At 39.6% G+C, this 23931-nt stretch overlaps 1 protein-coding gene across 1 annotated transcript in view; it reads left to right on the top strand.

Moving 5' to 3' along the window:
• The window catches only part of AASDH (aminoadipate-semialdehyde dehydrogenase), a 36121-nt gene extending 12393 nt beyond the window's left edge, over nucleotides 1-23728 (top strand). Inside the window, exons 5-15 of the mRNA XM_080796945.1 lie at nucleotides 563-755; nucleotides 8162-8403; nucleotides 9174-9280; nucleotides 10180-10352; nucleotides 11003-11195; nucleotides 11783-11898; nucleotides 14178-14967; nucleotides 19175-19338; nucleotides 20570-20692; nucleotides 21176-21307; nucleotides 23239-23728. Of these exons, the coding sequence (XP_080653071.1) occupies nucleotides 563-755; nucleotides 8162-8403; nucleotides 9174-9280; nucleotides 10180-10352; nucleotides 11003-11195; nucleotides 11783-11898; nucleotides 14178-14967; nucleotides 19175-19338; nucleotides 20570-20692; nucleotides 21176-21307; nucleotides 23239-23628 (2623 nt within the window). The 3' untranslated portion in view covers nucleotides 23629-23728. The remainder of the gene's footprint in view (nucleotides 1-562; nucleotides 756-8161; nucleotides 8404-9173; nucleotides 9281-10179; nucleotides 10353-11002; nucleotides 11196-11782; nucleotides 11899-14177; nucleotides 14968-19174; nucleotides 19339-20569; nucleotides 20693-21175; nucleotides 21308-23238) is intronic.
• Nucleotides 23729-23931: the final 203 nt, after the last annotated feature.

The raw sequence follows: 23931 nt of genomic DNA, 5'->3' as shown, positions 1-23931 counted from the left end.
TCAGAGAAGGCCTAACACTCTTTAAAAGGCCTTCCAGTTGAGTAAATTGTTAACCCAGGATAACAGTTAACCCAGGGTAATCTCCCTTTTGATTAAAGTCAGCTGAGTAGGGACTGTGTCTACAAAATCCCTTCACAGCAGGACCTAGTTTAGTGTTTGATGGAGTAACAGAGAGGTGTGTGTTCTGCTGAATGGCAGCTGCCTCCCTTCTGTCTCCCTTCTGTCCTCCACCTCTTGAGAGAGAAGGTCCCTTGTTTTTCACCCTAACCTTTCCTAGAAAGGAAATTCTGGGGAGTGTGGTTTAATCCAGCCACACTTACACATCAGAAACCCATCACAGATGATAAAATGTCATGTGAAGAAGTGGATATTGCTTGAAATGGCTTTTAATCCTCACATTCATAAAGACGAGTTCTGGAATTAATAGCACCATTTTGGTTAATCTAAGAGTAAAAGAGTAAAAATCTGGCCAACATCCAGAAACTTCATGGTCATAATTTCTTAGAATATATGATTACCAAATGTTAGACATTTTTCATAACTGCATTCTGTTTTGCCTTAGGGTACTTTTTGAGGTCACACAGGAAGATGTTTTGTTTCTTGCTTCACCTCTGACCTTTGATCCTTCTGTTGTGGAAATATTTGTTGCTCTATCAAGTGGTGCCTGTCTGCTTATTGTACCAACTTCTGTCAAAGTGCTTCCATCAAAATTAGCTGCTGTTCTCTTTTCCCATCACAGAGTAACAATTTTGCAGGTACGTTTCGGGGGGCAAATGAAATGCTTTGGCTTTTATTTAACATTTTATTTAACATTTAACATTTAAAGTCTTAGAGAATATTTTGTATTCCTGTAGTTTCTTACAGTAGGTTAATGATAATCTATTAGATTATTATGGGTTGTCTCCTGATGATATGATGTAATTTGCTTGAGAATGAAACAATCAGTTAATTCTATTTAGAAAATTATTTTACTATCCATTTGGTACAATAATAGCTAGAGGAAGTTGACGTTCACTCAAATCTTTTGAGATACACTGCTTCTCCTATCTTAAACTTTAGCTTTTAGTGAAAAACACAAAGTTAAATTATAATTAGGTAGGAATTTAGATTTTCTCATTTTTTATATCAGTATATTTTACAGTAACTTATGGAAATAAATTTTAAAAATGTTTATCTGAAAGTATGTGACTGGTATACAAGCCTTAAGATATTACATTGCAAGTGGTTAAAGATAAGATAGTACATTGCAGGTGATTAAAGATACTAAAGAGAATGAACAAAATTATATGCAAATCATGATAAACTAAAAGTAGCAGATTTATATCTAGTGTAAAAGACTCGAGGATGTTAAATTTCTGCCATAAAGGCAAAATTTGATACTGATTTGTTTTCAGGCAGTTTTTCATCCTTAAAAATATATATATATATTATATATGTGTGTGTGTGTAATATATATAAAATATAGTAATGCAGCTTGCTAGGTATATCAATGCATATAAATTCTCATCTATGATGATAATTCCATCAGGCTTGACAAGACTTTAATATAATTTATTTTCCTACAAACTTCAAGGAGTAGAGTTTTCAGGAAACATTTGCGAAGTATCTAAGTAGATTTGAGAGATAGTTATTAAAGGAAAGGAGAATTTCCTTCTGTGTCAAGTCAGTGAGTTCTGTCTCCTTAAACCCGATCCCCTTGCTTAATGTTTTAGCACAGTCTCAGATAAATATACTTTAGCTGTGGGTTTTAACCTTTTTGGGGTCCTAAATCTTTGAGAAATGGATATACATTTACTAACTCTGATCCCAGAACACAGCAAGTTGTACATACAGTTTCATGGTGATTTTATTTAATTCACAATACTTAATCTGGAGTAGTATCAGCAGATCAAATTTGAGTTATTTTTATTTTTAAAGATTTATTTATTTGAGAGAGAGAGAGCACAGGCAGGGGAGGGAGAGGGAATTGCAAGCAGACTCCCCACTGAGCTCGGAGCCCAACCTGGGGCTCCAGCTCATGACTGTGAGATCATGACATGAGCCAAAACTGAGTTGGACTGTTAACTGACTGTGCCACCCAGACACCCCCAAATTTTGAGTTTGAGGAAGGAAGAGAAGTACACAAGCTGATAGGCTATCGTTTCCTCTGTATAAGGCATGTCCTGTCTTGTTAGAAGTTTGGGGAGGAAGAGCTGTAAAGTATCCTCCCAACTGCAAAGGGACTTTGAGATGAAAAAACGAAGCAGGCAACTCCGTACAGTTTAAACAGTTTCATACGTGGTAATGTACTGACAGGGAGGATTGGAGGGACGATGATGTGGAGGGGCGCAGCTGTTATCTGCAAAGACTGGACCTTGGTTTACAGGTTTTATAGACCAAAGGGACGTACGTGTAGGAGAAGGCACTGTAGTAAGACTGAAGGGCCTACCTGTGCCTGACAGCTAATCTTTAATTAGATCTTATGGCACCATCTGTTCCTCAGAAAGGGGAGAGGGAATGTGTTACCTTGAACAGATTTATGGAGGGCCAAAGCAAGCCTCCCGCTCCCACTATCCTGGCCTCAGTGGGCATTGCTAAGCTGCGTATATGCATCTCCCAAGGGCTTGTAACACCTGGCCACCGACGTGAACAAGATGGAGTGCTGAAGAGGGATTCAGTGCTGTGGGATCTCTCATGTCTCATAGTGAGACATTTGTTGTTCAGGTTCATCTTTTCCTTCCAAAGTCAAATTTCTTATCAAAGGATAATATAAGTCATCAAGGATTTTTTTTTAACATACATAATATATATTCTGTACTTTAAAAGCTTACTATATAGATTTTATTTACAAATAATAACCTTACCTGAAAGCCTAATTGGATATATTTTAAGATTGTGTTTGAGAGCTAGGAAGATCAAGGGAGAAGCAGACTCACCGCCGAACAGGGAGCCTGATGCGGGGCCCTGTCCCGGGACTCCAGGATCTTGACCTGAGCCCAAGGCAGACGCTTAACCAACTGAGCCAGCCAGGTGCCCCCTAATTGGATATTAAGCAAGGATCTTAAAAGCTTAAAAGAGAGTACATGCTTTATTAAGGTTTTAAAAATTGAACATCTTGATTTACTGTGGGGGAGAAAGGCCCCAAAGTGAAGTGGACTAATAAGCCTTTGAGGAAATTAAAGACTGACTTTAATAAGTCAGTCTTTATAAGGAATAAGGAATAAGGACCTTTTAGAAAGAAAGGCCTACTTTTTTTTTTTTTTTTAACAAACCTAAAATACATTTGGGCTTTTTTCTTTTTTTATACTCTGGGTAGCAACGTTATATTAAACTTGATGCCCTTTAAAAGTGAAATTTGGGGCGCCTGGGTGGCTCAGTGAGTTAAGCCTCTGCCTTTGGCTCAGGTCATGATCTCAGGGTCCTGGGATGGAGCCCTGCATCGGGCTCTCTGCTCAGTGGGGAGCCTGCTTCTCCCCGCCACCCCTGCCCCCACCTGCCTCTCTGCCTACTTGTGATCTCTCTCTCTGTCAAATGAATAGATAAAATCTTAAAATAAATAAGTAAACAAATGTGAAACTATTTAATTAGAGTGTAATCTCAGGTTGCTAGCTACCAAAATGTCAGCATAATAGTCTTTTTCAGTTTTATGTGAATTTTTCCTTAGAAATTTTAAAATGAACCTTAACATTCTGTTTTGTCTGTTATTTAGTAAGTCTTATTTTTCTGTGCCTAAGATGATCTGGTAACAAAGTATATTGACTAGTATTCTGCCACTAAATTTTATCATTTCAGTTTATGAGTATCTGAAAGTTATTACTATTGCTTTATCTTGCTGAATATTCATAGCTATGTGTTCATTAGTAGAGTTCAAAGTTGAAATTATCTTCAGCACCAGAAATTAGGCTACAACATCTCTCTCCCTTTTTTTTTTAAGAGTTTATTTATGAGGGGCACCTGGGTGGCTCAGTGGGTTAAAGCCTCTGCCTTCGGCTCAGGTCATGATCCCAGGGTCGTGGGATCAAGCCCCGCGTCGGGCTCTCTGCTCAGCTGGGAGCCTGCTTCCTCCTCTTTCTGCCTGCCTCTCTGCCTACTTGTGATCTCTGTCTGTCAAATAAATAAATAAAATCTTTAAAAAAAAAAAAAGTTTATTTATGAGAGAGGATGAGAGATCATGTGCACATGGGAGGGGCAGAGGGAGAGAGACAAGCAGACTCTGTGCTGAGCAGCGAGCTCAAAGCAGAACTCTTTTTTTTTTTTTTTTAATTTATTTATTTGACAGACAGAGATCACAGAGAAGGAGGCAGAGAGAGAGGAGGAAGCAGGCTCCCCGCCGAGCAGAGAGCCCGATGTGGGGCTCGATCCGAAGACCCTGGGATCACGACCTGAGCCGAAGGCAGAGGCCTTAACCCACTGAGCCACCCAGGCACCCCTCAAAGCAGAACTCTTATCTCAGGACCCTGAGATCACAACCTGAGATGAAACCAAGAGTCATGCCCAACCAACTGAGCCACCCAGGCATGCCCAGAACATTTCATTTTGACAAGTTTTCCTTATGATAAAACTTGGTGGAAGAGTTTACTTGATTTAGGATGCCTTCTAAATAGGGTGGCCATTATAATTTATTACCAAAAACCCAGAATCTTGAGAGTGAATCGAGGTGCTAAATTCCTAGACAGGAATCTGGAACAGTAAATTTGTCCTGGGATGTAGGGTCATCCTGTTACTTAAATATTTTGATAAACCAAGACTTTAAATCATCTCTTTGAATTCAAATTCAAGTTGTCCATTAGGGCTGCTTCTAGCTTTTATTGAAAGAAACCATTTCAAAATCTCGATTCACATGGAAATTTTCTATGGTCAAGTAAAGAGATTGGCAGATCCTCTCCCTAATAGAAAGTAATTATAAAGCTGGAGAAAATTGATAAAGGCAACTACTCAACACTTTGGAAATCAACCAAAAGCCTACAACTATCTAAAAGTGTTTGTTTTTAAAAACTGTTACTTTTTGCATAAAAATGGAATTCGTGGCATTCTAGACTAAGCTGCTCTCCCTGCCTCCTCCAAGACAGTCAATACAGACTTTCCTGTCAGGGCTTCCTGCTCAAAAGGGCATTTATTCAGTTTGGAATGGTAGGTTATGTCCATGCCCCAAAGCACTGTTTGTGGAAATGATATTGATATAGGCTGGCATGGAAGGCTAAAAACTCCACTGGTTTGAGGTTTTGGTCGTAGGGAGGGAAAGCACATTCTGGCTAAGGCTGCACTTGTGAATCAGACCAGAGGTTCCAAGTACATTCCTGGCTGACCTTGAGGGTATGTGCATGTGTTTTAGAGATGCAAAAAGACCCATGGAAAATAAAAGCTGGATTAGGCTTGAAAATGGCCTAAACTTTGAGTTCACACAAACCCATCTCTGTGGACAGTCTGTCCAATCGCTGCTTCACTACTGAGCTATGCAGACACAACATGACTCGTAGGGAGTAAGAGTTAAAAATGAAAAAAAAAAATATGTTTAAGGGGCACCTGGATGGCTCAGGTGGTTAAGCATCTGCTTTTGGCTCAGGTTATAATCTCAGGGTCCTGGGATCCAGCCCCACATTGGGCTCCTTGCTCAGTGGGGAGTCTGTTCCCCACCCTGCTCATGTTCTCTCTCTCTCTCAAATGAATTTAGAAAAAAAAAATACGTATTTAAAAGGACAATTGAATGATGACATTAGTGGCCACCCATCACCAAGAAGACGGATTTTACAGATTTAAACAAGGCTAGTTAGTGACAAGCAAAAAAGCAACAAAAACATAATGATAAAATGGTCAGTACATCAAGAAGTATGTTGTATCAAGAAGATGTAACGATTATAAGTGTATATGCACCAAAAAATGAGGTTCCAAATACATGAAGCAAAATGGACAGGGTTGAAATGAGAACTAGGCAACCCAATAGTTTGAAATTTTAATACCCCACTTTTAACAATTGAATGAAAAACTAGACAGAAATCAGAACATATAATATAGAAGACTTGAACAACACTATCAGCCAAATTCCATTTACAGAACAGAACATCCAGTAAATGCAGAATATTCATTCTTTGCAAGCACATTGAACATTTTCTAGGATAGGTTCTATTCTCAACCACAAAACAAATTTTGGTAAATTTAAAATAGGACCAAGTGGCATTCATTCCAGGAATGCACATTTGGTTTAAGTCCAAAAATCCACTGATAATTATGCTTTTTGTTCATTGTTTATGTGGTATATATTAACAGATGCAGAAGTAATTGGCAAAATCCAACACCTGCGATAGAGGAAAAAAACCTTAAAGAGGAATAAGAATTTCCCCAATATGATGAAAGGCATCTGCAAAAAACCACAGCTAACATCCTGTTTGGTGAAAGACTGCATGCTTTTGCCCTAACATTGGGAACAAGCCAAGGATGTTTACTTTTGTCATCTCTCTCCAACATTACTCTGGTGGTTCCAGGCAGTGTGATAAGGGAAAAACAAAAAACAAAAAGCCAACACATTACTGATAGAAATTAAAGAGCTCAATAAATGAAGAGACATTAAATGTTTATGGGTTGAAGTCTCAATATTGTCAAGATCTGTACATTAAACATGGTTCCTGTCAAAATCTTAGTGGGCTTTTTGGGGTAGAAATTGATAAATTGATCTGGAATTTTATATGGAAATGCAAACACTAGTCCTAATCTGTACAGTGGACTACTCAGCAGTAAAGAGCCTCAGGGTCTTAGGGTTTGTGTCTCCCCCATTCGTTTGTTAAGATACTGATGAACAATGTATTATACTATTAGGAGGTGTGGCCCTTGGGAGTTCTTTGGTCACGAGGGTGGAGCCCTCATGAATGGGATTAGTACTTTTGGAAAAGAAACCCTACAGAGCTCCCCAACCCCTTCCACCGTGTGAGCATACAACAAGTTGACAGTCTGTAACCTCGAAAGAGGGCTTTTACCAGAGCCCAACCATGCTGGCACCCTGATCTTGGACTTAAAGCCTCCAGAACTGAGAATTAAGTTTCAGTTGTTTGTAACCTATCTAGTCTGTGGTATTTTGTTGTATCAGCCTGAACTGAGACAAAAAGGGAGTTGATAAGTACAACATACGTACATCACAGAATGTTTTTTTTTATTTTATTTATTTATTTTGACAGAGAGAGATCACAAGTAGACAGAGAGGCGGGCAGAAAGAGAAGGGGAAACAGGCTCCCTACTGAGCAGAGAGCCAGATGCGGGGCTCTATCCCCGGACCCTGAGACCATGACCTGAGCTGAAGGCAGAGGCTTTTTTTTTTTTTTTTAAGGTTTTATTTATTTATTTGACAGACAGAGATCACAAGTAGGCAGAGAGGCAGGCAGAGAGAGAGAAGGAAGCAGGCTTCCTGCAGAGCAGAGAGCCCGATGTGGGGCTCCATCCCAGGACCCCGAGATCATGACCTGAGCCGAAGGCAGAGGCTTTAACCCACTGAGCCACCCAGGCGCCCCATCACAGAGTATTTATATGGTGTGAAAGAAGTCTGGTTCAAACAGAATACATGATGTATGATTCCATTTTCATAAAATTCTAGAAAACGCCAGCTGATCGTTAGAAGATAGATCAGTGGTTGTCTGGAAAAGGGGTCTAGTCAAAGGGGAGAATTACAACAGTAAAGTAGGTAATTTTAGGGCTGAAGAATATATTAATTGTTTGGATTATGGTGGCAGTTTCACTGATGTACCTTTGTATCTGTATCTCAGTTTATAATGGATGCTTTTAAGTATGCTTATTCTATGTCAGTTACACCTCACCAAAGCTATTTTTAAAGATCTTTCTTCATACTGTTTAGGAACATTTTTTTAATCCTTTATATACTTTTTTCTACATAGAGATACTGGGAAAGGAAATATGAACTGATCTTATTTAAAAAAAAAAATTGTCCTTTTTATGTTTAAGACATCTTGTCTAAACTATCCAGTGAAGCATAACTAATATTTTTCTTAAGTTTTTTGCTAAGGCAAAATTGATATCCCCATTAAGAAGGTAATGCTGCTTCAGTAGACTTCCAAAATAATGTATAAACACGGCCTTAATTTCCATGTGGGTGCCTGGTGTTAAGCTTTGAACGAATTATTATGGTATTTACTTTGTTAAAGAAGTAAAGGGAAATAAATGATCTTTAATGTATTCACAGGCAACACCAACTTTGCTTAGAAGATTTGGATCTCAGCTTATCAAGTCAACTGTTTTATCAGCCAGTACTTCTCTTCGAGTATTAGCCCTTGGCGGTGAAGCATTTCCATTATTGACTGTTCTCAAAAGCTGGAGAGGAGTAGACAATAAAACACAAATATTTAATATTTATGGCATCACAGAGGTATCAAGTTGGGCAACTTTTTACAGGATTCCAGAGAAGTTTCTTAATTCTACTTTAAAGTAAGGGTTTCAATTACTAAATAGATTAGAGAGAAACTGCGTTTTTCGAGTATCTTAACATTAATACTAATAATGTTTTTGATAGACACTGCAGTAATAATTTTAGAAACATTATTTTATCTAGACTTTTTATTTTAAAAATATTTTTAGAGAGAGTGAGGGTGGAGGATGGGAAGGGAGAGAGAATTTTTTTTTTTTTTTTAAAGATTTTATTTGGGAGAGCGAGCAAGAGCGAGCGAGTGCAAGGGGTGGGGGCGGAGGCAGAGGAAGAGGGATAAACAGGCTCCCCATGGAGCAGGGAGCCCAATGTGGGGCTTAGTCCTAGGACTGTGGGATCATGATCTGAGCTGAAGGCAGATGCTTAACCCACTGAGCCACCCAGGTGCCCTGGGAGAGAGAGAATCAAGCAGGCTCCATGCCTAGCACGGAGCCCAATCTCACAACCCTAGATCATGACCTGAGCCATAATTAAGAGTCAGTTGCTTACCAACTGAGCAACCTGGGCACCTGTTTTATCTAGAATTTTAAGATGGGAATCCAGAACCTTTCTTATAACTGGTGCTGCAGATCTGTTATAACTTTTTTGTGACTAAACAAATAAATAACCTGTAATAACCTTTCCACCTAACCTTTTCCTCTTGGCCGTCTTTGAATTACAGCATAACCAAAACCTTTTTTCTTTATTTGGTATGATGTGATTTAAATACATTGGAAAATTTTCTATTCAAATGAGAAATTTAAATATGATTTGGGTTGTTGTGTTTTTGTAGATGTGAATTGCCGGTACCACTGGGATTTCCACTGCTTGGAACAATAGTTGAAGTCAGAGATACTAATGGTTTCACAGTTCAAGAGGGCCATGGCCAAGTATTTTTAGGTGATTTTACGTTTGTTGATTGGGAATATCTTCTTTTTTTTTTCCAAGGAAAATATCTGCTATGTTAATTTTATTCTATTCTTTTCAGTGGTGATAATTTTTAATTTCATTCTCACAGTCATGAAACATTTAATGTGTTACCATAATTATTTCAGGTAACAATATTTGATACCCTTAGGGAAGATATAAAAGTAATTTAGAAATTGCAAGTTGGACCTTTATATTTATAGCCAAAATTCTCTGTAATCAGTATTTTTTTTTAAGGTTTTTATGTGTTTATTTGACAGAGAGACACAGAGAAGGAACACAAGCAGGGGGAGCGGGAGTGGGAGAAGCAGGCTCCCCACTGAGCAGGGAGCCTGATGCAGGGTTCAATCCCAGGACCCTAGGACCACGACCTGAGCCAAAGGCGCTTAACTACTGAGCCACCCATATACCCCTATAATCAGTTTTCAAATTTTTTTTTTAAGATTTTTTATTTATTTGAGAGAGAGTGAGAGAGAGCATGAGAGGGGAGAGGATCAGAGGGAGAGGCAGACTCCCTGCCGCTCGAGCGGGGAGCCCAGTGTGGGACTCGATCCCAGAACTCCAGGATCATGACTGCCAAAAGCAATTGCTTAACCCACTGAGCCACCCAGGCGCCCCTCTAAGAATTTTTTTTAATCACATATGTTTTTTAGAAATAAATCTTGTTTTATTCCTTTATTTTACTGAGGTTATTGTATTTACTTTTACCAGGTAATATTTAAAGGTGTGCTGCCCCTTTTTCATACAAATATTCAAAATGTAAAACTTAATAACTGAACTTTTGAAGATGTTCTTGATTTGATGGTTTCTTTATATATTTTCCATGGATTTTTTTAAAATTATTATTACATTGGTGTTTATATCTTGTGAAGGTGGCAGAAACAGAGTATGTTTTCTTGATGACGAAATGACAGTACCACTTGGCACAATGCGAGCCACAGGAGATCTGGTGATGGTGAAAGATGGAGAGATGTTTTTCTTGGGACGAAAGGACAGTCAGATCAAACGACATGGCAAACGTCTTAACATTGAACTTGTGCAACAGGTAGAATTCTTTAAATATTAAGTCTCTACTAACAGGTGTAGGTTTTAGAGGTAGCCACCACCAGTTTTCTGTGCCAGCATTCTCTATTAATGTTATTTAAACCTAAGATTTTTGGTATTAGTAATGAGTTACAATAATAGGTGTGGGTTATACAGTGTGCCCTTATTCTCAGCATGAAGAGAGAGTTGTTTGTTTTTTTGTTTTAAAGATTTTATTTATTTATTTGACAAAGATCACAGGTAGGCAGAGAGGCAGGCAGAGAGGGAGGGGGAAGCAGGCTCCCTGCTGAGCAGAGAGCCCAATGTGGGGCTGGATCCCAGGACCCTGGGATCATGACCTGAGCCGAAGGCAGAGGCTTAACCCACTGAGCAACCCAGGAGCCCCAGAGAGTTGTATTTTAAATAAGTGACAGAATGGATTTTGATAACTGGGAAAATAATGGTTTACTTTGCTGTGGGAGGGATTATTTTTAAAAACACGAAGAACCCAGTGTGCTGGTAATAGTAGTAGTAGCAGTCGATTTTTTTTCATTAAGTCTCTAGCTATTTTACAATTTTATTTGACTGTTGATTTCAGACATGAAAAGTTTGAGCATTTAGGAAGTTTGCTTTTAAATGTCCTCTGACAAATTGGGATAATCTCTTTCACAGGTTGCTGAAGGACTTCAGCAAGTGGAGTCTTGTGCAGTTACCTGGTATAATCAGGAAAAATTAATTCTGTTCGTGGTGTCCAAAAATGATTTAGTAAAGGAGTACATCTTTAAAGAACTGCAGAAACATCTTCCAAGTCATGCAATCCCGGATGAACTCGTGTTGATTGAATCTCTACCATTTACATCTCATGGTAAAATCATTTGAAGCAGATATGTTTTGGTGCCAAATGAATACTAATTCATAACTACTTTAAAGGCCTTTAAAATCCTTATTATTCTAAGTAATATTAGCATATATTGTGGTAGGCCTCTGTTAAGGGCTTTGTATAAGTAACTCATTTTATCTCTAGAAAATCCTGTGAGTGGATAGTGTAATTCCCATTTACAGATATGGAAAATAAGGCTCAAAGAGGTTAAGTAATTTTCACAAAATTACATTGCTGGTTAATGGTAGAGTTGAAATTCTAGCTAAGACTTTTTGATTTCAAACATACGTTCTTAATGATCATATTGCCTTCCCAATTTCATCTTTACTTAGTATTTACATCAAAATACAGTAGTTGTTCAGTTAGTAGGACCATTTTTTAACTCATATTAACCCTTCCTTTCTTACCACCCATTACATTTTTGGTAGTGTGGAACTACTTTCTTTAGAATTGATTATCTTTTACAAAATGTTCTATAAAATTTCAAAGTTTTTCATTGAAAAATGTGTGGATTCTTATGACTAATGAAGATAGGGTTTGAACTGAAATTTTTAAACAATTTCTCTTTTTAGGCAAAATTGATGTTTTGGAGTTAAACAAGATATATTTAAACTATTTAAACTTGAAATCTGAGTGCAAACTCAATGGAAAAGAGGAACTTTGGGAAAAATTACAGTATTTGTGGAAGGTACAACTTTTAAGATACAAATTTGTTATTATGAAGAGGTCATATTTTATCTTTTGGGACTATTAACATCCTAATACAGCTGATAAACTTTTCTGAGAATGTTATTAATGCCCAAATGTTAAGTAATATATCATTGTTTATTCAATTTGTATTAAAATAAGGATTGGTTTCTCTAAGATTGTTTCCCATAAAGAAATTTATTTATATTTTTAAAGATTGACTGATTGATTGATTGATTTGACAGACAGAGATCACAAGTAGGCAGAGAGGCAGGCAGAGAGAGAGGGGGAAGCAGTCTCCCTGCTGAGCAGAGAGCCCGACACAGGGCTTGACCCCAGGAACCTGGTATCATGACCTGAGCTGAAGACAGAGGCTTAACCCACTGAGCCACCCAGGCACCACCCCCCCACCGCCATAAAGAAGTTTTTTAGAAGTGAGGTAGACAGGGACACCTGGGTGGCTTGGTTAAGCATCTGCCTTCAGCTCAGGTCATGTCCTGGGACTGAGTCCAACAACAGGCTTTCTGTTCAGTGGGAAGCCCGCTTCTCCCTCTGCCTGCTTTCTCTCTCTCTGACAAATAAGTAAATAAAATCTTTAAAAAATATATAACAAAAAAAGAAGGGAGGTAGACATAAAAAGCATGGGTAGACAAGACCCATCTTGACATAACTTCACCAGTGGGGCAGTGGATTGCAGTGCTTGTCAGAATTGAGAAAAATGGCCAAATCTTGCTATACCACAATCTGTGGTATAAGGGCTTATGTCATTATTCCCGAGGAACTTGCAGTAACAACATGTATGGTTTCTGCTTAATGGAATTTGTATATACAGACCTCCCTCAACTTAGGATGAGGTTACATCTGGATAAAACCATTGTAAGTTGAAAATTTCATAGTCAAAATGCATTTAATACATCTACCGAACATCATAGCTTAGTCTAGCCTGCCTTAAATGTGCTCAGAACACTTATATTAGCTTACAGTTGGGCAAAAACATCTGACACAAAGCCTATTTTATAATAAATTGTTGGATATGTCAGGTAATTTATTGAGTACTGTACCGTAAGTGAAAAACAGAAGGGTTGTGTGGGTACAGATGGTCACAAGTGTACCAGTTGTTTACTCTTGTGGTCACATGGCCACCTGGGAGCTATGGCCTGCTGTTCCCGCCCAGCATCATGAGTTAATGCATGTTGCTTGACTGGGAAGAGATCGGAATTTGAGGGGCGCCTGGGTGGCTCAGTGGGTTAAAGCCTCTGCCTTCGGCTCAGGTCATGGTCCCGGGGTCCTGGGATCGAGCCCCGCATTGGGCTCTCTGCTCAGCGAGGAGCCTGCTTCTCCCTCCCTCTCTCTCTCTGCCTGCCTCTCTGCTTACTTGTGATCTCTGTCTGTCAAATAAATAAATAAAATCTTTTAAAAAAAAAAAAAGATCGGAATTTGAAGTACAGTTTCCGTTGAATGCGTATTGTTTTCATACCATAGTGAAGTTAAAAAATCTTAAGGGGTACCTGGGTGGCTCAGTCAGTTAAGCATCTGACTCTTGATTTAGGCTCAGCTCTTGATCTCAGGGTCATCAATTCAAGCCCTGCATTGAGGTCCACACTGGGCATGGAACCTACTTAAATAAAAAAGCAAAACAACAACTTAAGTCAAATCATTGTTAAGCTGGGGACTGTTTGTATGTATAGAAATATGTATAGCAAACATTTTAAAAAGTTTATTTTGAAAAATGTATATATTACAACCATAGGTCAGTATAGTTTTTCTTAGATAAAATGTGGAGCTTTCTTGAAGGGTTCTGAAAAGAGGATGTAATTATACTCTCTTATCTGAAAATAAAGGATATCTTGATAAAAAGTCTCACTTTATTCTTAGATTCTTGGAAAACAGTTTTGATTTAGTGAAGCAAATGAATATAAATATTGTTCTCATATTATTGAAATATCAGATATTAATATTTTGTGGAATTTATAATTAGTAAATAATATTTTTATAATTCCACTCGCTATTTTATGGGTAGGAAAAGTGCTCTAAAGGAAAATGTAACTTGTAGTTTTAGAGTGAGTTTGTGACAAAATTGGTAGACTAGTGGTCGTCGTCTTTACTATAAAGAAAATACTTTTAAAATTTATTTTAATTATTAAAAATATTTATTTTGTGTGTCTTTTGTTCATATCATTAATGTTAAGTCCTATGCTCCATATAGTGCCTATAAATTGGTTAAATTGCTTTGGTTTTAGGCCTTTGCTTCACCGTATTTCTCCCTTTTCTCATCCGTAGTCGATTCTGAATCTCTCAGAAGATCCTTTGAAGGTTCCCGATGAGTCACTCTTCTTAAATAGTGGTGGAGATTCCTTAAAGTCCGTACGGCTCCTCAGTGAGATTGAGAAACTAGTTGGCACATCAGTGCCTGGACTTCTGGAGATTATTCTAAGCAGTTCCATTTTAGAGATTTACAATCACATCCTTCAGACAGTGTTTCCAGATGAAGATCTGGTATTCAGCAAGAATTATGCCACGAAAAGAAAATTCAGCGACATTAACCAAGAAGAAACCAATGGAAAATCTTTACATCAGAAATCTGTCATGACATTAAGTTGTGACAGTGAGCTAACTGCTTTTACTGCGGTGAGCAGAGGGAGTCAGATTTTGTCACTGAATACGAAGTTTTTAACTAGGCTAGGGCTTTGCTCTTCAGCCCATTCTGATTTAATTTCACCGACTAATACTCAAAATGTCAAAAGCTTAAATCCTCCCGCTCTTCTTGGGAAGTCACAAGGTCCATCCTGTGTTGCAGAAGTTTCTGAAGCAGGAACATGTGTGGTAGCGGCCAAGAAAATGGAGCTGCACGTGAGATGGAGGTCGGACACGGGCCAGTGTGTGGATGCTTCCCCTCTGGTTGTAATCCCTGCTGTGGAGAAGTCCTCCCCAGCCGTGTACGTGGGCTCGCATTCTCACAGAATGACGGCACTTGACCTTCACTCTGGGAAGGTGAAGTGGGAGCGGATTTTGGGAGATCGGATTGAATCCTCAGCGTGTGTATCTAGGTGTGGAAACTTCATTGTAGTGGGTAAGTTTCTGAATTGGAGGTTTATAGAGTTAAACTTAATTACCATATGATAATGCTGGTATGAGCAAGGTAAATTTAAAAACTTCTGCATGGTGCGTTTGTGATTGTTAAAGGCTAATCGTTACCCACGTGCTAATTCACAGTGTGGGCCTTGGGTCTTAGTCTCCGGATTTGACCCTAGCGCCAGAACTCTTCTCAGCTCTGTGAACTCTGACAAGTTGCTGAACCTTTTGGGACCGCATGTGTTCTCACGAGTATATGGGTATAATAAATAAAGCATGTTGCATCGTAAATTGTCCCAAAACTTAATGGTTTAGAGTAACAAACACCTCCCGGTTTCTGAGGTCAGAAAGGAGCAGCTTAGCTTGAAGTCCTGGTTCAGGGTTTCCCATATGGCCACGGTCATCTGAAGGCTTGACTTGGGCTGGAAAATCTGCTTCCGGGACAGCTGACTCACCCTGCTGCTAGCAGAAGGCTTCAGTTCGAGCTGATGCTTGACAAGAACTTTCCAGTTTCTTGTCACATGGGCCTCTCTAGGCCACTAGAGCACCCTCGCAGCCTGGCAGCTCACTTCCGTCGGAGTGAGTGCTCCCAGAGGTGAGGGAAGGGGAGGAGGAATGCAGTACTTTTATGACTTAGTCTCCGAAGTTGCATACCCTCACTTTTTTTCTGTTCATTAGAAGCACATCGTTAAGCCTGGCCTATACTTAAGGGGAGGGGAATTTAGGCTCCAGCTCTTGAAAGGAAGAGTATCAGAGAATTTGTGGACAGATTTTAAAACCACTACAATCATCATAGAGCTTTTTTTTTTTTTTTACATTTCTTATTTTAATTCCAGTATGGTTAACATAGTGTTACATTAGTTTCAGGTGTACAGTGGAGCGACTCAGCAATTCTTTCTGTGCATTAGTCAGTGCTTGTCATGACAAGTATCCTCTTTAATCTCCATCACCTGTTTCACCTCCCCCTCCCCCCGCCCCCCATAACCATCAGTTTGATCTCTAGCGCTAAGTGTCTATTTCTTGGTTTGTCTCCCTACTCCCTTTGCTCATGTTCCTTCAATTCCACATACAACGTAGAGCTTTTGAGAAGATGAAGTGAGATAATTGCTTATGAATCCTTTGGTGCATTGTTAGGTAGAGACTCGTTAAGCGTTGGCTACCAGCTGCTGTTCAGTTTCATTAAGGTATAGGTGACTTTTACTTGACTAAGAATATGGGGTCCAGGTATAATGCCTCCCCTCTGTCTGCCATTCTCTTTACTCCCCGCACTACATTAAGTTTTCCTTTATCTGCTTGTCGAGTCTTGTGGGAAGTGCTTCAGAGTATGTCTCCCTGCTCGTGGTATCCTAGCTGGGATGTGCTTGAATCTGAGTTTGATCCTTCCCTCTTGTCCACATACATTTTGAAACATCTGCTACAGGAAACTTTCGGCGGTACATGTGCATGAGCACGTGTCATTCCCATCCTGAAAGCTCACAGATGTTACTGTTTGTAGCCCAAGGGTCAAGGCTTGTGGCACATGGTGGTCAGCTAGGACTTCAGACATTTTTTTTTTTTAAAGAGTGTTTATTTGAGAGGGAGAGCATGAGCAGGGGGAGGGGCAGAGGGAGATGCAGACTCTGTGCTGAGCAGGGAGCCCAATGTAGGGCTTGATCCCAGGACCCCAAAGCTGAAGTCAGATACTTAACTGACTGAGCCAACCAGGTGCTCCAATATTTTTAAATTAAGAAACAATTTACATACAGTAAAACTTACCCTCATTGTAGCTCTGTTTTGACAGATGTGTAGTGTCATGTAAGCACTACCACAATCGTGAGTCCATTACTTAGAAGGTTCTCTGTCACTTCGTAGTCGTCCCTCCTCCTACTCAATGCTGGGCAGCCACTGATCTGTTTTCTGTCCCTTTAGTTTTGCTTTTTTTGGTTTTTGCTTTTGAGTCTGGCTTCTACTTACATGTGCTTGGGATTCGTCCATATTGTTGCATATATCAGCAGACTTTTTTTTTTTTTTCCTTTTTTTTTTTTTTTTTGAGGGAGAGAGCGCCTGTGTGAGCGGGGGTGGGGATGGGGTAAAGAGGAAGACACAGGGCTCAGTCTCACAACCCTGAGATCATGACCAGAGCGGAAATCAAGAGTGGGAGCTTCATTGAGCCACCCGGCGCCCCAAGAGGTTTATTTTATTGCTGTGAGTATTCTGTTATGTGGGTGTACCGTAGTTTGTCCATTGACATGTGGGTTATTTCCAGTTTTTTCCCCCCAGTTTTTGATAATTATGAGTAAGACTGCTGTAAGCATTTGTGAATGGGATCTTGTGTGAATGTAAGTTTTTATTTCACTTGGGTCAGTACCTAGGAGGTGGGGATTATACAGTAAGTGTAGTTTTTTTTTTTTTTTTAAGATTTTATTTATTTATTTGACAGACAGAGATCACAAGTAGGTAGAGAGGCAGACAGAGAGAGAGGGGGAAGCAGGCTCCCCACAGAGCAGAGAGCCTGATGTGGGGCTCAATCCCAGGACCCTGAGATCATGACCTGAGCCAAAGGCAGAGGCTTTAACCCACTGAGCCACCCAGGCGCCCCCGTAGTTTTGACTTTGTAAGGAATGGCCAAAATATTTTCCAAGCTGACTGAACCACTTTGTGTTCCCACCATCAATATAAGAGAGGTCGTTGTTCACCGTTGCTAACACCCGGTATGGTGAATTTGAAAATTTTATTTTAGCCACTCAGATTGTTATGTTGTGGTCTTTCATTGTGGTTTTAATTTGCATTTCTTTAGTGGCTAATGATGTTGTGTTTCTTTTTACAAACTTAATTGCCATCTGTGTATCCTTTATGACCTGTCTCTTCAGATCTTTTGCCCAGTTTTTTATTGTTTGTTTTCTTACTGGGTTCTGAGAATATTATGTATTCTGGATACAAGTCCCTTATCAGATTCACGTTTTACATATTTTCTCCTAGTCTGTGGCTTGTTTTCCCTTTTATTCGTTAACATTTTGTCTTTTGAAGAGAAGTTCTTAATTTTAACGAAGTCCAGTTTATCATTTATTTTCTGTTATGGATCATGCTTTTGATGTCCTAGCCAAGAAATTTTTGCCTAACCCAAGGTCACAAAGATTTCCTTCTGGAAATGAACTGAACTAAAAGAAATGTTTCATTACCCAGCTGAGTCGTGGGGTACTGTGCTGTGTAGGACGCTTCCCTTCGCCATCACCGAGCAGGCCACTTCCATGCTACTAAGTAGTAACTGCGCGAAAGAAGACAGCACCGTCGCTCTTCGGGAATGGGGCCTCAAGTGAGCCCAAGTGAGTAGGTGATGCGCATAGGCAGAGCCAAGTAGAAATGGCAGGCCGGTGCCCAGAGTCAACTTCCCCTGAGTTAGATGCCCTGCGGGGAACTTGAACGATCTTCTCCTTGAAGGTTTTGAGCACCCCCAGGTCCCCCTGGGTTACTCTGGCTGCACCAGGTCGGGACTCCTGCCTTGTCTCCTCATTGTTGCAGCAGTTTGGGAGAAGCAGTCCTGCTGTAGTAACGTGCATGGGCTCTGGAGCTTGACTTGTTGGATTCAAGTCCAGGCTCTGCCACGTGTCAGCTGAATAGTTTTACCCTAGTAACGTAAGCTCTTGGTGCTTCCTTTTGTCATCTGTAAAATGCAGATATCATCGCACTCGCCTCACTGGGAGGATTCCGTGGGTTAATAGATGTAAGGTTCTGAGAACACTTCACCAGGTCAAGCTCAGTAAATGCTGGCTGTTGTCAGTGTTCGCATTTCTTGAATAATACGCACCGGGTACTTACCCAGGTTATCCTAATTATCACACTAACACTGGAGCAGAGGTGTCCACATGCCACAGAAAATAACTGAGGCTCAGCAGTGCTGGGTAATTTGCCCAAGGATGGCCATGAAGAGATTTGATCCCAGGCCTGTCAGAGCCTCTCTGCTCTGCAGTGGAGAGTTTCTCAGTTGTGTTCTCAGCAGTGAAGCACTTCAGGGCACTTCAAACAAAATAAGGTGTGTCTCCTAAGTCAGTATTTTTTTATAAGTGGTTACTCTTTGGTTACTGCTTTACATTGCTGAAATTTCAGTCTGAGCCGAGCATAGATGTACACATGAAGAGCATCGAATATAAATCGTCATGATCGAGGCTGGAGAATTATTTCCTAGTGATGTATTTAAATCTCATCTTTCCTATTTTGTCTCCCGACAGGCTGTTATAATGGGTTAGTTTATGTTCTGAAAAGTAATAGTGGAGAAACACACTGGACGTTTCCTGCGGAGGATGCTGTCAAGAGCTCGGCAGCCGTGGATCCAACCACAGGACTCCTCTACGTCGGCTCTCATGACCGGCGCGCGTATGCTTTGGATATTTATGTGAGAATTCACCCCATCGGTTTCCTATAAGCTTAGAAGAATGTGAAACTGTCAGGTGCTCTTGACTAAGGGAGCAGGTATTAACTCTTCCCAGCACTGCGTCCTGGGAAGAATGAGTTAATTAACAGCCTTAATATCTGAAGACATTTTTAACTTCCTTACCAGATTTTCACAAATGAATTTGCTACTCAGAGTTTTTAAATATAAAGAACTTAGAATTACTATCTTGACAATAAAAGAATCACAAAGGAAAATATCAGTAAGACCTGATAAGTTGGGGAAACAATGTGAAGCAAGTGCGATGGTTAAAAATCATTGATAAGAATAAACAGAAATAAAAAACAAAGGCAAATTATAAAGACCCATATAGAAAAATAAACAAAGGCTTTAAACATAAAAGACCCCAAAGAAGAAATGCCTAGTAAGTATACTTAAATGTTTCATACCTTTAATAATCAAAGGAATGAAAATTTAAAACCATGTGATGAAGAAACAGTATTAGATCGGAATGGTATGGTAAATGCCGGTGAGAGTTGGGGGAAGTTGTAACTAGTGAAGCCTCTGAGGAAAACAGTTTGGCCACAGGTAACTTTCATATCCTTTGATTCAGTAAAGTTCTTCTATCCTGGCAAACCAATCAGAAACATGGACATACGTGTACACCAAGATGTGTATTTCTAAGCTGCTCATAATACCAGGAAATCAGTTCCAGACAACTTTCAGTGATAGGATAAATTATTTTATGTTCAGATGGGATGTTATCATTAAAATAGTGTCTAAAGAGTTTTACCAAGTAAGTGAGCTAAATTACCTACCAGGTAGGGGCGCCTGGGTGGCTGTCAGTTAAGTGCCCGCCTTCAGCTCAGGCGATGGTCCCAGGATCGAGCACCACACTGGGCTCCCTGCTCAGTGGGGAGTCTGCTTCTCTCTCCCGTCTGCTCCTCCTCCCTGCTTGTTCTCTCCCTTCTCTCAAATAAAATCTTTTTAAAACAAAGTAGATACCAAGTATATATTCAGAATGATCTCTATATTAAACTGTGTGTCCCAAAAATACCAAAAGGAAAAATGCTAAACTATTAACATAGTTATCTCTGGGTGGTCCCTGTCTTCTTTATGCTGACTTGAATGTATACAAGGAGCTTAACTAAGTAGACATAATATCGTGAGGATTAGGGCATGTAGATTTGCTAACCACCAACAGAAGCCAATTAATTTGCTTTCTTATTTGCAGGAAAAGAAGTGTGTTTGGAAGTTAAATTGTGGAGGAACTGTCTTTTCTTCCCCTTGTTTGAGCCTGCTTCCACATCATTTATATGTGGCTACACTGGGAGGACATTTACTGGCTATAAATCCTGTAGGCATAAAATACGTATTGATTTTATTACCTATTTTTAAAATGTTTTATTTTTGCAATTTGAAGTAGTTTTTAATTAGATATAGTCGAGTTCTTACTGAACCAGAACTCATTAAATATAACATGAAGTCTAGAAGGATGAGAAAATAGAAGTTCTATGTGTCTTTTATCTATTTTTTAAATTGACAGAATTTTCTCAGTCATACTAGAACTTAGAATGGTTTGAGGATAGATCTTACGTACTAATTACTTCCTGGTTTTATTGTAAGTTGTTATCGCAGCTCTCGTAAAGAGCACTGACTAATTTCATAGCTGTGCGTATGTATGCTAGCTTCATTTAGGTTGTCAGCATGCCGTTATAGCTTACTCCGATGTTTATAGCTTTGCCTCTGGGAGATTTATGAGTTTGTTTTATAAAGGGTAATGGATTAGTAGATTAGTAGGATGACTTAAATGCTGTCAATCACTTTTTGCCCATGACAGGCCACTGGGAACAGAGTTTGGAAACATTCCTGTGGAAAACCACTCTTTTCTTCTCCACGGTGTTGCCTGCAGTTTGTTTGTATTGGCTGCGTGGATGGGAATTTACTCTGCTTTACTCACTTTGGAGAACAGGTGAAAAATTTCTGGTTTTATTTTATGTATTTCTCCAAGTCATCGTAGTAAAATTTTATAAACATCGTTCAACTCCCTGAGTTGAAAACTAGTTTGATTTTAATTGTCAAGCCATGGGTTTCTTTATTTTTGAAGGAGGGGATAGTAGATTGAAGATTCTACTCAAGCACGGTTCTGCTTGTGCCATGCCTGCGTCTAATTTTAAAATGTTACCAGCTTTTAGCCAATTTTATTATAACTTCTGTTGAGGTTTTGAATATTCAAAGAAGCCCCTGCTTTTCTGTGAAAACTAAAATAGGTTGCGTAGGGGCGCCTGGGTGGCTCAGTGGGTTAAAGCCTCTGGCTTCGGCTCGGGTCGTGATCTCAGGGTCCTGGGATCGAGCCCCGCATCGGGCTCTCTGCTCAGCGGGGAGCCTGCTTCCTCCTCTCTCTCTGCCTGCCTCTCTGCCTACTTGTGATCTCTGTCTGTCAAATACATAAATAAAATCTTAAAAAAAAAAAAAAGGAGAAAGGAGACAGATTACAACTTTCTAAAAAAAAAAATAAAATAGGTTGCGTAACCCAAATTGCACCGAGGGGACATCTCATCTTCAGCTTCATGACTGGCAGGGAGGCTGCTTCTGGGCGACATGAGCGCTTTTGTTGGGAGCATCATCTCCGCTTCTTTATCCACAGGTCACTGTCACTGAGGGCATAACTGGTGCTGGATGTGTGCTCTGGAGGGTTGTTGGTGGCCTTGAGCACACGAGTTCCAGCCCGAGTTAGCCTGGTCATGGCCAGCGTGGATTCCGGTGCTTTTCCTTCTACTCTCAGCTCTCATAGCCTAGCAGTTCCTCTTGCTGTGTGACAGTTACTTTGTGATGGAATCTTTTATTATGTTCACTTAATATTTTAATTTACAAAGTCGTTTGAATATATTCTCACCTTTAGAAGAGGCAAATGCTATTTTTCCCTTTTTTTGCATGACCCATAGAAAGATGAAAGTGATTTTGTCCAAGTGAGGGACAGAATTAGGATTACAAATCCTATTTCGTGAAGACGCCCACTGTTTTCATTTCATTCTTATTGTGCTGCTGTTACTGTGCATTTGCAAACACTACCTCAGACTTGGGCCTAAGAGGTCACTGCCTATGTTCTCCTCTAGGATTTTGACGGATTCCTGGCTCACATTGAGGTCTTTCATCCATTTTGAGTTTATCTTTATGTATGGTTTAAGAGAATGGTCGAGTTTCATTCTTCTATACACAGCTGTCTAATTTTCCCAGCACGATTTATTAAAGAGACTGTCTTTTTTCCACTGTATATTTTTTCCTGCTTTGTCGAAGATTAGTCGACTGTAGAGTTGAGGGTCCACATCTGGGCTCTCTACTCTGTTCCACTGGTCTGTGTGTCTGTTTTTGTGTCAGGACCATGCTGTCTTGGTGAGCACAGCTTTGTAGTAAAGCTTGAAATCAGGCAACGTGATGCCCCCAATTTTGTTTTCCTTTTCCAACATTTCCTTAGTGATTTGGGGTTTTTTACTTAATCTGTTTTTTTTTTTTAATCACTTTTGGTGATCCCGATTCTTAGTCCATTCCACATCCTTTGAAGCATTTTTGTTCAGAGGGCTCGTACTGACTTCGTTAAGAGAACTGTGAAGTGCAGCTCCACTTGGCCCTGAAAACTTATACTGCCATAAGAAGTGCGGCAGCGCGCTGTAGGCGGTTAACGTAGCATCTGTAAGCACGGTGCTGTGACAGCCACTATAGATAGAGAAGTATTTTTATCTCCCTTGATTTTTTTCCCCTTAACTGTGTCCGATGAATTTCTCCAATTTACAAAAATAAAAGACTTTATTACTTTCTAAGAAAAAAAATAAATAAATAAAACTTCACTCTACAGGAGAATTGAAATTAGATGAATGAATGATTTTTGCCTTTATCATCCTTCAGGTTTGGCAGTTCTCTACCAGTGAACCAATCTTTTCATCCCCATGTACCTCAGCATCAGAGCAAGAAATATTTTTTGGTTCCCACGATTGCTTTATCTACTGTTGTAATATGAAAGGTCATCTCCAGTGGAAATTTGAAACAACTTCACGGGTGTATGCAACACCGTTTGCTTTCTGTCGCCAAGAAGGCAGCAATGAAATGTTGGTGGCAGCAGCATCTACTGATGGGAAACTGTGGATCTTGGACTCTAAGAGTGGACAACTGCAAAGTGCATATGAACTTCCGGGGGAAGTTTTCTCTTCTCCTGTGGTCTGGGAATCAATGCTTATTATTGGATGTAGAAATAATTATGTTTATTGTCTGGATTTGTTGGGTGGCTATCAAATATAATCAGGTTCAGTTCTTATTGGATTATCTGAGCTGTCTGAAAATATTAGAAAGTATTTGGATAGTCTTATTTTTTACTAAAGTTTATATTTTGCCTAAGAAACTTGCCTATTATACTTTATTGGAGAATGATTATACTTTACTTCAGTAGGAGCAACAAGTGCTTTTAAAAGGAATTATAGGACAGAAACATCTATTTATTTATTACTTTCTTTTAATTAGGCTACAGATATTCAACTTTGGGTTTTTTTCCTTTTTTTTATAGAAGACTTCTGTGAAAAACAAGATCAGAATATATCCGGTGGG

This window comes from Martes martes (genome assembly GCF_963455335.1).
Source record: "Martes martes genome assembly, chromosome: 2".
Taxonomy (NCBI): domain Eukaryota; kingdom Metazoa; phylum Chordata; class Mammalia; order Carnivora; family Mustelidae; genus Martes; species Martes martes.
The sequence above is the reverse complement of the archived record's forward strand: the minus strand, read 5'-3'. Positions and strand labels throughout refer to the sequence as shown.